The sequence below is a fragment of the Dromaius novaehollandiae genome, chromosome 4 (assembly GCF_036370855.1).
Source record: "Dromaius novaehollandiae isolate bDroNov1 chromosome 4, bDroNov1.hap1, whole genome shotgun sequence".
NCBI classification, from domain to species: Eukaryota; Metazoa; Chordata; class Aves; order Casuariiformes; family Dromaiidae; genus Dromaius; species Dromaius novaehollandiae.
In genome coordinates this window covers 17,780,362-17,796,273 of record NC_088101.1, presented here as the reverse complement: position 1 = coordinate 17,796,273, position 15,912 = coordinate 17,780,362, and the positions used below count along the sequence as shown (strand labels likewise).

Below are 15,912 nucleotides of genomic sequence, written 5' to 3'. Positions count from 1 at the left end.
GGTATATTGACTACAGAGAGAAAAGACTTATTAGAAACGTGTAAAAATCTCTGTGGATTATGTTGGTGGGTTTGGGATTAGTGACTGAAATTTTAGGTACCTAATGTATTTGCTGAGCTGGTTGCTTGTTGATCTCGAAACACAGTTACAAGCCATATTACTTTGGTTCTTGTGTTTTGTGTATTTAGCATGGTTTTGATTCTTTAGACAAGTAATAATTCAATTGGGATAGTAATTTTGGGTAAGTGAAGTAAGATACATCTGGTTAATAAGAAGAACTCTACATGAAATCTCCTGAGATATTTTTCATGTATATCTCCTTGTACTATCCTAGGAGAAGCAGCTTTGGCTCGGGAACAGGCATATCCCAGGCAGGTCTTTATCAGAGTCTGACTTAAATCTTTTTATCATAAAAGTGTATTTTTTGGGAGGTGGGGGTTTGCAATGAACTTTCTTGATTAGACTACTCTTCTTACTGGATTTCATACTAACCCGTATAAGCTCTGCTGCAAATTCCACTAGCTTACAGTTTGGGTTTTTGCATGACTTTAACTAATGCAGGGTGACCTTTAATAGTCTAGACTGAATATCAGATACATGTGTACGGTTGAATACGAAGCTGAAAAGTTAGTAATTAAGGGAAAACAAATATTTCTACGTACCTTTGTGGGGCAGTGTGTTTTATCCAGTTTAGTAAATTTCTTTCAGTCATTTACAACTCATGACTATAGTATAAATGTATTCATGTTTGAAACCAACAATTTAGGCCCAAATGTGTGTGTGTGGGGAAGAGTATGACATCAGTAATAGGACAAAATGATGCTACATGGACATAAAATTTGAAATTTTTTGACATATCTCATGTTGAAATGGAACTGTGGCTTCTGGTCTAGCTTCCATAAAACCTGTTAAATAGAATATAACCAGATGTATATTTGACAACTGGAAAGATGAATATGTAGATGTGTGTGGACAGTGTAACTGGACAGATGAGTGGTCTATTGAGTAGGATCATAGTGCTGAAGGCTGTGACTGCTTGAGGTGGAATATGATAACCTAAGTTTTGTTATATTTGTCATTCTCATGCATTCTGTTCCATACTATTCATCCATGCAGTTTGGAGGTAAATTGTTAATCAGTGCTTTCTTTCCCATGCCAGTTATCACTGCATCTCTGGGAGAAATATCTACCCTCTGCTTGGTGTGTTGTGTACAACTTAAAGGGCAGCTCTGAGCAGGAACTAAAATGAAAAAATCTAGCTTGAATAAATGTGAAGAAACTGAAAAACTATGTTTCTACAGTGAAATATGCTCTCTGGAATCACAAGCTGCCTTACCTGCTGGACTGCACTGGTGTTGGCTGGAGTCAATATTCTTGAAGCTCTGTTAGCTGATGACTGAAGTTATTGTTCTCTGTAGTTTCAGCATTACCCATCACAGTACCATTAGTGAAACAGACTGATGTTAGCAGGGAAATTGGTATTTTCACAATTGCCCTTTACAGAGAACAGTGAAACTTGAGGGAATTGTGTAAATGAGGTGAAAACCTGCTTGGAGGGCTTTGGAATATAATAAAATTGAACCACCGTGTGGTTTATAGTGTAACTGTAGTGTATATAGCAAGCTATATAAGCTATATACACTAAAGATTTGTTACAACATATAAATGCTTATGCTTTTTATATATATATATTTATAGCATATAAATATTTTTGACTTGTTGATATTACATATTTTTAGCTGTGTACTTTGTAGAAAGGAACAATATATGGTCAACAAATTGAAAATACTCCTCAACTACTACTACTTCCTTTTTCTCCCCCCCCCCCCCCATCCCCTTACATCAGGATGTTAATTATTCTACCCTGAAATATAAAGGAATACATTTTGGTAATTTAACTGGAAGACGCTGTGAATTTAAACCTCCAGAAGGGCCAGGACCTGGGCAATATGACTTAACACAGTAAGTAACAATATGCCAAGACATTTTATTTTATTTTTAGCTGGTGATTCCAAAAATGTTGTTTTCTTCTTTAGAATTAGTTTGTTTTATCATTTAGTTTCATCTAAAATATGTTAATATATTTTGGTTATATTTTATAATAATGTTTTTAACCTTTCTGTTTGCAGTAGGCTCATTTGCTGTTATTGAGCTCGCATACTTCATAAAGACTTCCCTTTCATGTATACAGACATCTTTACTTGTTTCACTGGAAACTTAATCCTTGTAGTTTTTAATTTTGCTGTGGTTTCAGAGCAATGAACACGATTTTAAAGGTTTATTTTACTGAAAACCAATTTACTTTATACTTGACAGCTTATAAAAATATAATCTACTTTCAGTAACTTGGCTGAGCTTTTGGCTGTTCGTCCAGGCTGGTCCTCTGCCATACTTGATAGCCTTTTTGCACACTGGAATGGGCCATTCCTGTGCTTTGGGGAGAGTGTTCTTGAATATCAACTAGCTCAGTTCTCCTGAGCTCCTTTGCCCTTCAGAGCCATGTCGTATGGGATACTGCCAAGCAGATCCCTGAGCAAGTCAAAGCTAGGGGAGTTGCTCTGCTGGACCTGTTACTGATGAACATGAAGGAATTTGTGGAGGATGTAAAGGTTGATGTGATAGTGTAGGGGATATAGGGAAGATGTAGGGAAAGTTCCTTTTTCATAGCGAAGTTTATAGCCTTGTTATAAAGAAGGCATTTAATTCATGGCTGTAAATTTCTGTGGTAGTGCTCATTAAGGTACTAAAGATTATACATTTCTACTACTCTAGAAGTGCTCATTAAGATACTGTAAAAAGGTAAGTATCACCATTTCTTCCTCCTCTATGTCTTATGAGTACAAATGACTGGCTCTTATTTCTCTTAAAAAAAAGACTTCAGGTTTCAGATTGTGCATCCTAGTCTCATACTTTATGGTGAAATAAGGAGTTAGTATGAAAGGTTTAGGAAAGACAAGATTCTAAAAATCTCTTTCAATGACTCGGTTAGTTTAAGCATCAATCTGCTGCCATTGTGAGTTGTGTTTGTAGGCACAGAATGCCCTGTGTTTATTAAAAAGGCAACTAAGCACGTAGCTCTGCTCTGTAAATCCCAAGCCTACGACGTGAGTGCAGAATGCGGAGTCTTGGTTTGAATCTTTGTTTCTCCTTGAGTGCCTAAATCACATTTTCCTGGTATAGGCAATTCTATTCTTTAATACCTACTTTAAGCCTACCTCTGAAGATAAGAGATTCTATGTAATGTTACTTAAGTGCTGATGTCTGTGTCTGAGCAGAGATGGCCTTCTATGCCTATTTCAGAGGCCCAGGTCTATGGAGCTTGGGAATAAAGTTAAAAATAAACATGACTTATGCCTATATATTTAACTAATCTACTGATTATGGCTTTGGTTTTCAGAATCCTCCTTTGAGGAACAGTAAGTTATTTAGATGTGGCAGAGAGAAGTACTTTAAATTAACTTGTGTGCCTTATCTGCAGGTTGATTGGTCTTAATTTGCTGTCCAAGCATCTGCAGTGATTTAAATCCTTTCCAGGCTCTTCCCCAGGCTTACTGGAATGTCATTTGAAATAGTCATAAAAAATACTTGTAAATTTAAAATGATTTCCTCAAAATATTTTTCCTTAAAACTAAATCATATAAGTGCTGTTTAGAGAGTTGCTGCTACTAAGAGAGTTTGCTAGTTTTTTAAAAAGTTTGTGATATAGATGAATCTGTTCTGGCTAATTTCAGTGTTAAGACCTGAATTAAAATAAAGACCTCATAACTCACTTGAAGCTTTGTTCTACATGAGCTTCAGTAATATATCTCAGAAATCCTATGTTCTCTTATCTTTGCATGCTTTTTATTTTTTTCTCCATTGAGTGGTTATTAGTCATCCTGTGATAACAACCACATGGTTTTGCCATTATTGAAACATGACTTGTGTTGTTTCTTTGGGCTCACAGTGTATTTGTAGGATATGGTGAGACCTCTCCTATTCATGAGTAATCTAGGCTTTTATTAGTTATTGCAAACAGCAACTGTTTGTAACAGAAGAATATGTTTTCACAAAATGTATTTAGAGAGACATTTAAAAATGAAGACTCATAAATCTTTCCTTTAATTTTCTAAAGGGAAGTGGCACTGCGTTATGAAAATGTTACCATCAAAAAAGAAGACAAGAAAAGATATGACCTCTTTATCCCACGGTATCATGAAGTAATAGAATTACAGGAAGAAAAGAAGGTAATGCCACTTCAGCTTTTTCCTACTGCTTAAAAAGTAATTTATACCTCCACTTCAGGTATGAAGTTCCTATATGCAGCATGAAAAAACACTGCAATTTATACTGAAAATGTACAAAAACAATTAAGAATGAAAAACTTGCTCTTCTGTTTTACTGTAAATCAGGTAAAATAATTTAAGAACATAAGTTCGTAATTGTGAGGCTGAGAGTATTTTCACACTTTTTTGGAAAGATGCATCAAAATTGAGTGATTCATAATCAAACTCATCTCAGAATTCATCAAGTTCCAATAAATATACATTAAAATATATTTAGAAGAAATTACTCATGTTGTTGTTTTGGTTTCCTTTTAAAATATGTTTTAAACTGAATAAATGTAACATTTTGGATGTTTTTGTAATATGTGGCAGAATTTTGGAGTCTTTAGGAGTGCATGCTGAGAGAAAGTTACGGTACAAACACACATTCTGTATTTTTTCCTCTTAATTAAAATGCTTTGTTTTAGTGTTTGTTTACATATTTATATTTTTAGAGATTGCTTTAAAAAAACCCACTATATCGCTACCTCCAACTGCATTTTTTCCTTTGCGTTTTCCATGCCTCCTGCAAAATTTTTTTCTGGGGTAAATCCTGTGTATGAGAGAATCCTCTTCTGTTCTTTTCAACTGTTCTACTTTCACTCTGTCACTAGAAAGAATGGTAAGGTAAAGGAGGTAGAAACCACCAGTTTGAAGGGGTCAGTGACAGAAGAACAAGCAGCATAACTTTACAAAATTCTGAGCAGTAGAGGTAACTGGTTTGATTTTCACTACACAATGAATAGTCATTAACCAGAACAAACGACAGGAACGTCTACAGCTTTGAAAGCAAAAAGCAGATTTTGTTCAGGTGAATATTTTTGTGCAGGTATATGAACATAAACTTATGTCTAACCAAGCTGTGAAACTTCTGAAAAATGGAATTTGAAAATCTTTATGCATAGACACAAAGCTGGGAGGAAAATAAATTTAGTTTTAATACAAGACCTTTCAACTTCAGGCCTATTATAGCGAAGACTGTTTTATCACTGTGCAGAGCTCTTGCAGCTACTTGTGTTAGCTTCTGCAAGTTTATGCTACACTATCTGATGAGGTCTCTTGACATAATGGGATTTTATTGCAAAGATTTATTGTGAACCACTGTTTCTTACTTGGTATCCTCTCAGACTATAATTAATGGGGAAATTAATACCTTATCTCATGCAAAGGGCATAGGACCAAGCAGTGACATGAGTGGGTGGAAGTGCATTAGTGGGGGGCAGCTGTTTTCTTGGCATATGATCAGACATGTGCCATGCTAAGAGGTCTTAATGTGGGGTTATGCCTTCTCAGCTCTTCTATACTTCACTCCTTTGCCCCGATAAACCAGTTCAGTTTTCCCCAAGTATGTAATGCTGCCCTTGACATAAGAGGAAGACGGAAACAATTATACAAAGGAATATGCAGGAGGGTGTATAAAAGAGCAGAGATGAGAGGATGAGATGAGTGCTATTGAGGAAAAAGCAATGCAGGAGACTAGATAGCTCCAGGAAAGAAGGAAGAATTGATGGTTGTAGGTGGGAGGAGGTAGAATAGAAAAAGATAGCTAGGTTTGTGCATGTAGGTGGTAGAAGAAGAGAATGTATTTTTTCTATCTGGATTTAAGGTTAAATAAAAAAAATGCGGGGAAGGAATATTGCTTCATATTTTCAGATTACAGGAAATATCTCATGGCAGTATTCAAGTTTAAGTGTCAATGTATGCAATGTTAGTATAAAAATAAAATTATCAGACAAAAGCTTTCTTAAGAATTAAGGTTGAGAGTACATCCCAGAAGTTTATGCAAATGAATGTGTGTTGTAATTAACCTAAAGAAATACCAGTTCTTCAAGGTATGAAACAAAAAAAAATCTTTTGTCCTCAAGTAGGATGTTACTGTTATAGGGTGTGGTGGTGGGGATATAGCTACGTGAACGATCAGCTGATCTCAGCCCTTTGCTCTAGGATTTAATGCCATGACTGTAAACATTAATCATGCAACCAAATTTAACCCTGAGTTTTGGGGCTGGATTTGCTGGTGTCCAGGAAAGAATAAGCGCTAATGTGTGCTTTTCCCGTTGTCAAGGCATTCATGATGTTTATCTTACTCTGGATCCACAGATTTCTGAGAAGATTTGAGGTTACAATGCAGCCTTTTTATTAGAGCAGCAACAGAGCAGTAACTTGATCTCTCTACAGTATCCCCCCCCCCCACATAAACCTTGTAAGAATTTCATATCAATGAGACTGTTGGCTTTCTGTCAAATTTGGTTAAGATTGACAAACAGGTTCAAAATTATTACAGAAAGATGACTGGACTTACATACATACAAGAGATAGCATGTCCTGGTGATCAGGCTGCAAACTGGAATATTTTTAATCATCAGTTCTCTTGGGAAAGACAAGGGTTTTCTTTCTGAACTTACCGTGAATTTTCACACCTCAGAATTTTTAGATTTTTTTTTGAGTTGAACTTTAATCTGAATTTCAGTAAGTTAGATGTTGGATTTTGGTGTAATACCTATATAATGCATTTTACTTGGATTTTTCTACAGTCAAAACTGATTCTTTCCCAGCCCCCTTTTTTTGGTGGGGAAATTCATATAAATAGTTTCATGATAAGAAATAAAAGGAGACTTCCCAACTGAGTGAAGTTTGCAGGATTGGTCCCTGATTTTTAGAGTATGATTACTATTAACGCTAAGTTTGTATGATAATCTCTTCCCATCGTGACCCTGCTCTCCAACCCAGCTTTTTGGGAAGGGAGGGGGTGTTTTTATAAGGAACTGCATCTTTTAGCCTAATCAGATGCAAAATAAAATAGGCTGTTGGAGAAAAGTTATCAAGAGGTAAAATTGTAACAGCCTTGCTGAAAAGGCAGCAAAAAAAAAAAAAAATCTCTGAAAGTATTGAGAGACTTTTAAGTTTCATTTTGCCTATGTTTAAAGTGAAAAGTTAATAAAAACAAACAAGCAAAAACTATGGAAATTTTGACAATTTCTTCTATCCAGTCATTTCCTTGTCTTGTCTGGCTGTCTGTAGTTACAGTAATGTCCTGAAAAGAAAGTCACACGGTGTTTCAAAAGAGTAGACACCAGACTTTAATACAGCCCTTTACTAATATAAAGATTTTTGGAAAGAATTTGGTTAGGTGACTAATTTGGGCATTTTGTGATGCGTAATTGAAAATAATCTTTATGCAATGAATAAGATGTGTACATCTTTACTTTGTTGTAGGCATTTAAATGAATATGTAAACTTTGCTGATCCTAATAGATTTATAGCAAAATTTTTGTATTGCTAAATGTGTACTTAAAAATAATGTAAAGCACTATGATCTTGGAATTTATAAATTGAGTAATGTATAAATCCAAAAGCATCTGTAGGCTGTTCTTAAACTGGGAAGCATGAAAAGATGTGAGAAATTCCATCTTACCTTTTTTTCTTCTCTTTCCTAATTTCTTCAGCTCTGTCCCTGCAGCAAGTTCTTTCCTTTCTTGTAATCATGCTTTGTTACTGCAAGCTAATGAATATAGAGACCAGAGGGAGTCAAGCAAGGCCAGGGCGATGACTTGGATGGTGCACAGTGTATGTGTTTGTGTGGTGAGCAGCTGCCCAGGTAGGATCTATGTGATCCTTACCACCCGCCTGTTTTCCCATGCAGTAATGAGCCAGGGTAGGATGAGGGGATGCAGCGGAGCAGCCTGTGTGGCATCAGCAGAGCGCAGCATTTCCTGTTCACAAGGGGGCTAAAAGTTTATAAGGGTTCCAGAAGAGTCTGAAGACTTGCGGAAGACAAATCTAGTGGGCATTCCTCAGTACACAGGAACGACATCCGGCTCAGGTTGTTCCTGTGCTGCAAATGGGTAAAGCGAGGAGATCATTAGAAAGAAGCATCTCACCTGCTTGCCCTGTCCTTATACTTATCTGGAGAGCGTATGCCCTGATGACATTTAGAGAGATGGTGCTGGCCTAGATGAACATTTGGCCCGATTCAGTATGGCTGTTTTTATGTATGGGGGCCAGGCTTATCAGCTGGAGTAAGGCTGTCATGGAATTGGGCTGTAAGAAAGAGCAGGAGAAAGCGTTTTCTCCATATAGGTGCAGGGGTAAGGAAAGGACTTGAAAGTGAGGATCCAGAGGTAGTAGGTGTGCAGGATCCCCCTAGGAATATGGGGAAGTAGGAAGGCTGTGAGTGAGAATAAGAAGCTGTGCAGGCAGCTACAGGGTAAAAGGAGGACCCAGAAATATTAGTAGATTTGGGAAAGGGAGTTGAATCTGGGTGGGCTCAGAACTAGTAAATGCTGAAACTGGTGTGCAAGGATGTTTTTTGGAGGAACTCGTCAGTACAAATTCTTACATTTGGAGAGGGCTACATTGGGAGAGAGGTTTAGGGAGGAGAATGGGCATATACGGTTTGAACAGCAAGGGTATGGCGGGGGCTTATACCATTTCAGAAAAGGAGCTGATCTGAAAATGTGAAGCATTGCTCTGGATGCTTTTTAAAACTTACTACATCCCCATTTGGTGGTGAAAAGTCCATGAAGCTTTATTCCATTATATTAGTATTGTTAAGGTACTTTATCTTAGGAAGTTTCTTTAAAATTAGTCTGGCTTCCTTGTATCTTCCTTTGGGCAAATGCAAAACAATTTTCCTGAATCATTTCAAAGAACTGTAGACCCAGATTTCACTGGTAGCACTCCTAGTATAGTATTGGCAAAAATGATCACAGCTCGGAGAAGTGCTGTCGCTTTCTCATTTCTTCATTGATACTGATGACTTCTAGGTAGCCTTGCTTTGATGAATACCTCTGAGAATGTCAAGGAGCAAGAATTTCTGAGCTGAACATGTGTCAAAAATGTTGCACTGCTGTGAAAAAGGCAAGTGCTATATTGACGTGTGTATATAGAAATATAACCTAAGAAGCATTTGAAAGAACACTTAGTACTGCACAGAGCAGACCTTATCTGGAGCATGGTGTCTCATTTAGAACATTTAAATTCAAAAAAATGCAGACAAATTAGAGGTTGTTCAGAAAAAGATAATGGGACTGATGAAAGATTTAGAGAACGTATGTAAATGGAAAAGAGGGATGAATGTTATTTAAAGAACAAACAGGGAGTCACTGTAGTAGTCTTCAGGCAAAAGGTCATTGAAGAGAGGGAAGGAATAATCTGGTTTCTACATCCATCTATAATCAAAATTGGAAGAAAGAGCAAACCTCTCATTTCCCATTTCTTTATTGTGCTTAAGCACATGTCTGTATCGAACTTGCAACATATGCGTAGTCCTATCAATTTCAGGATATCCTGAAGTTACAAATATGTTCTCACACTATACTTAATAGAAGCACTGTTGTCTCTGTGTTGGAGATAGGCCTTTTGCCAGTCTGGTAAATATTGCATTTGTTTTCCCAAAATAAAATGGCTGAAAAACTTAGTAGCTTGGAGATGTACTGTGTCACTACTTGTGCAACAAGTTAATGGTCCCTTATCTTCCTCTGCCTCTGTGAAGATGGGCATCTTTGAGAAAGGAGGGTAGGAATGGCAGTATAACTTTTTTTCTGTGACTTGAGGAGAGAGCGCAAGGAAACGAAGCAAGATTTGGAAGGAACGTTTTCTCCTCTTCCACTGTACTTTTCAATGTTGTTAGAAGCTGATCACTAGCTGCATCCTTTCAACCATTGCTTGTTTCCAGATGATGCGTGAACATGCGTATCAGAAGCTGTACTTGGTAAGACTTATTTTTGCCAGTCTTCCTTTTTAAAATGTCAACACCTTTTACCCCACATCAGTGTATTCAAATGAGGGTGCAAGTCAGTCCGAATGTGTAAATACTAACAGCAGAAAAAAAAAAAGCAGTCATAACCTTAAGTGCATGTTTAATGCTTATGCTATCTTATTTAATTATGCAGCTGCATTTTCTTTTCTCAGGAGTCTGTCTTTTCTATGAGCAGAATAGTTTGTGTGAATGATGCTTATACAGAGAAATGAGATTCTGTCCAAAAGACGCTAAAACAAGTGCGCTGAGGGGAGGAGGTACTGGGTAGGCATTATTAGACTTTTGTGTACAGTCTTCCTTAATTTTAATAAAGTATGAATATCATTTCTGTATGGACTATAAGGTTTTAAAACTATACTATACTTTCTTAGTTGTAATTTCACGTTTAAGGGTGGCTGGATATTTTGGATGAAAACAGAGCACGTGCCTAACAAACAGATTTTACTGCAGTCATAAATTTCTTATTAATAAATTGCAGGTCGTCAAGTGCAAGTGAGCTAACTGAAGAGTGATGTAGTACCCTTCAGGATGTTCTGTACATATGCTATTACAATGATATTAACACTTACTGGAGTTTGTTGGGGTGTGTGGTTTTTCTTTCTTCTTTTTTTGTTTATTTTAATGCAAAGGGCACATTCCTAGCCTGTGAAGGCTTGTATTTGCAAATCCCATTGTGAATAATCCCATGAGTACAGAATTAATTTTTTTCTATGCTTCCCCTGTGTTTTGTCCCCCCCCCCCTTTTTTTTTAAAAACCTCCCTACTGTTAACTTGTCCTCATAGAATAAATCAGAGAAACCCTCTGTCATAGGTCAATCAACTGTATATAGTAAATTTCATCTTGTGTGTAATGTTAGTAGCTTCTTGCAAAAGAGAATTTGCAGATTACTGGATCTTCTGTTGCCTCAGGCAAAAGACTGAGGCTTCTTAACAATTTCAGTTCTGAAAACAACAGTTAATCATCTGTGAATTTGAATCTGTTTGAAAAGGTAACTTATACTCAGAAAAACTGCAGTGTATAGTGGGAAAAACTGCAATTTATAGAGCAGGCATAAACATTTACCAGAAATCCATTGCTTATATGCAAGGTAAGTCTTGGTGTGTCGACTCCTTAGTTTTATATGGTTTTTAAAAATATGAATGAAAAAGCAGGTGAAATACATATACAAGGTAAACAACAACTATTTCCAATTCTGTTGCAAAACAGTATTGAGACTTAAAAGTTGTGTAAGGGTGTCATTTGTCTGATAATACTGAGAATTAAAAGTTGTTCAGTGATACTTTTTGGTTATTGGGACTTTGAGAGTTTTTGCCTATGTTATGATTTGGATGAAAAATTGCTCCATTTCTATCAAGCCCAAAATCCACTTGTGTTTTTGGCCTGGAAAAATCATGTAATAATACTCTTTACTTCTCGGATACCTTTTATCCTAAAATGTCCAAAACCCTACAAAAATGAATGTATTGAGCCTTACAAAACAAATGTGCAGGGATCATGATCTCCAGTTCATAGTAAAGAATATAGAGGTCTAATGAGGTTATGTCACTTATTAAGGGTTATTCAACAGATGAGCCTAGGAAGGACTAAAATCTTGTCTTCTAATAATCATTTCTTCCTTATTTTATTAAACCAGCTACTGAGGCAAAATATTATTGGTTTAATATCACTACAGAACTGGTTTTCAATATACCATTACCTGGTATAACTAGTAAAGAATATTTCTCATTGGGTCAGCTGCAGTATTTAGTATGTTTGGATTGCCTATCTCCAGCTAGTAAAGATGCATCAAAAATTAAATTGGTGGATTCTTGTGTAGTGTTTTGAGAACTTCATGTATCATCTTGTTACTTCTCAATACTTTTGGATAGAACCGTGACTTTTCTTTGTTATAGCTCTTTATTAACAAAATCCTGGTGAATCCTGGCAGATGGTAACATTTTCTGCAGGTTTCACCCCACAGTAACTCAGTAAGTCTCAACACTTTTGACTATAGCATGTATTTTTTTTCTTCTCTAGACAGAGCTCCTCTCCAGGGTTTCCCCATTGCAACATTTCTTGACATTTGCTCTCTACCTGAATTGATGACTGATTGGATTTGCATCAATACTTTGTTCATAAGTAGCTGGCTTTCGTGGTGCCATCACCTTCGTATGGAATTGGCAGAATGAGTTCAATCTCTGCTAACTCCCATGGTGATCATTATATAAAATCCATTAGCTTGTGGTCTGTGTGAATGGAGTGCACTGTAAAAGCTGTTTCCTGCACTGCTATCAGAATATGCTTTTTAAAAGCTATGAATACTTTAGGACTTTTGCAACTGTTTAAATTTCCTTTAAATTTTTTGATTTTACTGTTGGTGTGAGTGGCCATGTATGTATAAATTACTATGGATATTTGGAGCTTTTATGTCACTGGGCAATAGAGATAAAGCAGAATGAATTTCTCATGTCTTTATTTCAGGTTTTCAGGTTATTTCAGGTTTTCCAAAGAAATGTAATAGTTTTCTTTTTTTGTTAAGAAATATGAAAAGACAACATTAAAGTTTGTGTGGGTATATTACAGAGTGTGATAGAGATAGCCTAGTAAGACTAATGACTACCTGAAATACTTGTCTTTTGCTTTTGAAGCTTAACCCTTTTGGTCATCAATCAGTCAACAGTGGCAGGTAGTGACCATTAGGTGGATTCATTAACACCCTGCAGCCTTCTTGTACAGGGTGACCCACATCTGTCTTCATTAGAAGTTTGCTAGTTGCCAGTAGTGAACAGATGGGTCATTACTGTCTACATTGCCCTCCGGGCATACCTGGAGGACAGGCAAAGTCGTCCTATACAGGACACAGACGCACAGTTACTTCACAGAAATGGAGGCAAATATTTACAATAACGCTAATAATATTAGGTGTTATCCTCAGACGAGCCCATTTATTTTTGTTGGTTTTATTTTTATTTGTTCTGTCTCATACCATAAGGAACATGAGAGTATGGCTAAAACAGAGACCTGAATTATTTACAAGCACTTCATAAAAATATTAATGTATAACATGTAGCAATGCTATTAATATTTTCATTCAAATGCTACATGTTGATTTCACCATCTCATTTTCTTCTTTACAAGCAGAATATTTTCTATACATCATTCATAATCCTTTTTGCCAGGAGAAGAAAGTAAAAGCATTTTTCCTTATTGAATCAGCATTGCTGTTAACACTGCATGAGTTTAAATCTTCTTTCATTCCCATGGTTGAACATATTTTGAAAAATACTACATATTAATTATTCACTACAGATTGCCCTCTTTCAAAACCTTCTTTCAAAATTTTGGAATAGTTAAGCACATATTTGGACTGTAGCAGCATTATAATTGGTCTTCCACTTCAATGTTTTCTGGAAAAAACTTTTTTTAGCCTGAGTTTAATGTAAAGCATTGTTAAATGTGGAGCAAACTGATCTCAGCTAGAAAGCCTGGTCATGGGATTAGCTTTTCCCCCACCTTGTTCTCCAGAGTGGAACAAGGGCTACATTGCAGTGGTGAAGAAAGACTCCCCTTCCCCTCACCACTTTGAGAAGGTGTTGGTGAACTCCAAACCTAGCCTCCCCCCTAATATCCTGCTCTTTTTGGTGACACTGATGATTACATCAATATCAGCTTTTACTGTATAAAGTAAAAGTAGGAGACCAACATTTGCTACTGTGTGGGTGTTATTTCTTACAGATTTGCTGTTGTGAGAGGCTGTAAATCACTTTCCTATAAAGGTACTTAAAATGCATTTTTTGAGTTAAATATACAAGTCAGATTGAATTAAAAAGAAATATGAAGCTTTTATACCAAATGCCACCCAGTTCTGTTATGTCATTTGAGACTATGGGGGTGAATAGTTTGGTATAGCGGTGCTAACCGGGATTTTTATGCCTCAATTACTGAATTCTAAGCATGTCCTTTATTTTAAAAATTATATTCAAAATAATTTTACAAACTTTTTTCAGTGGCGCTTGAAATTTTGGTCGAGGAAATTATTTTCAAGCTATTGCCTTGATACTAAATCTGAATGGAATTTCACTTGCAAGGCACAGTTATATTAGCATCATAGGAAATTAGAACAATCTTTTCTGTAAACTTGAACTTCCTATTCTTCTGGGACTTTTTTGTCATATATGAGTGTTTTATGTGATGCCAGCAAGATAGCAGTGGCTTTAACCGATTCTCTCCATCTCTGTTGTGTCTTGCATTGTTGGTAAGCTCTTTGAGAGTTGAACTTTTTAGAGTTTAACCTTCATTTTGATTCTTAAGTTAAAATTTTTTTTTGAATACGTGTCACTGTCAACCCTACCATAACTGAGCATATATGAATAGTTCACGGCTTTAAAAAAGAAAGAAGGATATAAGGCCTATAAATGTGTCCTGTCATTTTTTATGTGTATTTGTGATGTAATACAACCCTTCTCAATCTTCTCTTAATTGGAGCTGACTGAAGGAATTCCTGCCTCTCTTCCCCATTACCCTCCCTCAGTCTCAGTATGTTATTGTGCTATGTAACTGACGGGGTGCAAAATCAAAATTGTAATGTAGGGGTGGGAATGAGCAGTGGGAGGGTAAAGCAAGCACTTTTTAAATCTCTGGTGTCATGTGAGCAGCAGCAAGTGCTCAGTTTGCTTTACTCCAAGAGTGTAATGTGTGAGGTAGCCTAATTTTTAGGGAATCATTGCATATTTGTATTATTAACTGTTTAATTTAGGTATCACTTTATTTAAAAAAAAAAAAAAAAAAAAAGTTCATCCTGACTGTCTGCCCCCTTCTATATGATTGAATGCTGTGCAGCTTGAGATGAAGACAGCTTCTTCCACTTCAGTCATCTTTAGAGATGAGTAGGAGAAACCTTAGAGGTGGTTGGTGTCATATCCTCGTTTGCAGACTTGAGTCAGTCAGTGCAAGTGATCATTTTCTGACTGGTTGTCGTCCGTCTGGAGTTTGCTGTGTAGCACTCACTTTACATCAAAAGAGAGAATTTCTTAAAACAGAAATTTCATCCATCAAAAATTCCATATATGGAAACAGACTTTATATCCTCAAAAGGCTTAATTGAAAACTAAATAGGGTTGTTAGAGATGTCTTCTAAATAAATATTACCTATATTAAATTCAAGAGCAGCATCATTTTTAACGGAATTTGCTTTACTGGACAAAGCTTACCTTTGATATAAACATAATTATTATAAAGGGACTTTATTATAATAAAGAAGTTTTTGTTTCTTTTGCTTCTTATAAGAAGTTGAACTCGTATCCACTTGGAAGCTGTTTGCTGTGTTTAGGTGCGGTGCAAGATTTAAACTTTCAGCACAGCTTAGCTCTCAGCTTCCTGTTAAAGGGTGGTTTGTAGAAAGGACAAGAACAAGCAGTGGCTTTGTGTTCTTGACTGTAAATAGTTTTTCTTTTACTTTTTTCCCCCCTCCACAGAGGAAAGTGTAAGGCTGTAATGCCATAGAAGCTCTTGTTTCTCTGTTCACAGTTTAGAACAGACAGTAATTTTGTCCAGTTCCTTTTCTACCATATTGAGAGAACTCTTTTCCAGTTTCTGGATGAACTGGATTTCTCTTACTAGACTTCATTGAAACTTTCAGTAACAGAATGTTCATTCTATGTCGATGTGCAAATACATATTTTGTTGTAAGTGATGTGACATTTGAAGTAGCATTTAAAGGCAAACATGCTTTGGAACTCAAAAATGTATAGTACTAGCGTTTGCTTGTGCCTGTTTCAGTAACAAACTATTAATCTTAGCAAATTGTGACCTTGTCCCCTGGAAAGGTTACGTTTTATGTATGAAGAATTGTCTATTATAAAAAAGTA

General features: G+C 36.3%; 1 protein-coding gene across 1 annotated transcript in view; it reads left to right on the top strand.

Annotated features, from left to right (window-relative positions):
- Window positions 1–15,912, top strand: part of STPG2 (sperm tail PG-rich repeat containing 2) — a 146,440-nt gene that overhangs the window by 18,124 nt on the left and 112,404 nt on the right. The window contains exons 5-6 of the mRNA XM_064511542.1: window positions 1,847–1,962; window positions 4,115–4,226. Of these exons, the coding sequence (XP_064367612.1) occupies window positions 1,847–1,962; window positions 4,115–4,226 (228 nt within the window). The remainder of the gene's footprint in view (window positions 1–1,846; window positions 1,963–4,114; window positions 4,227–15,912) is intronic.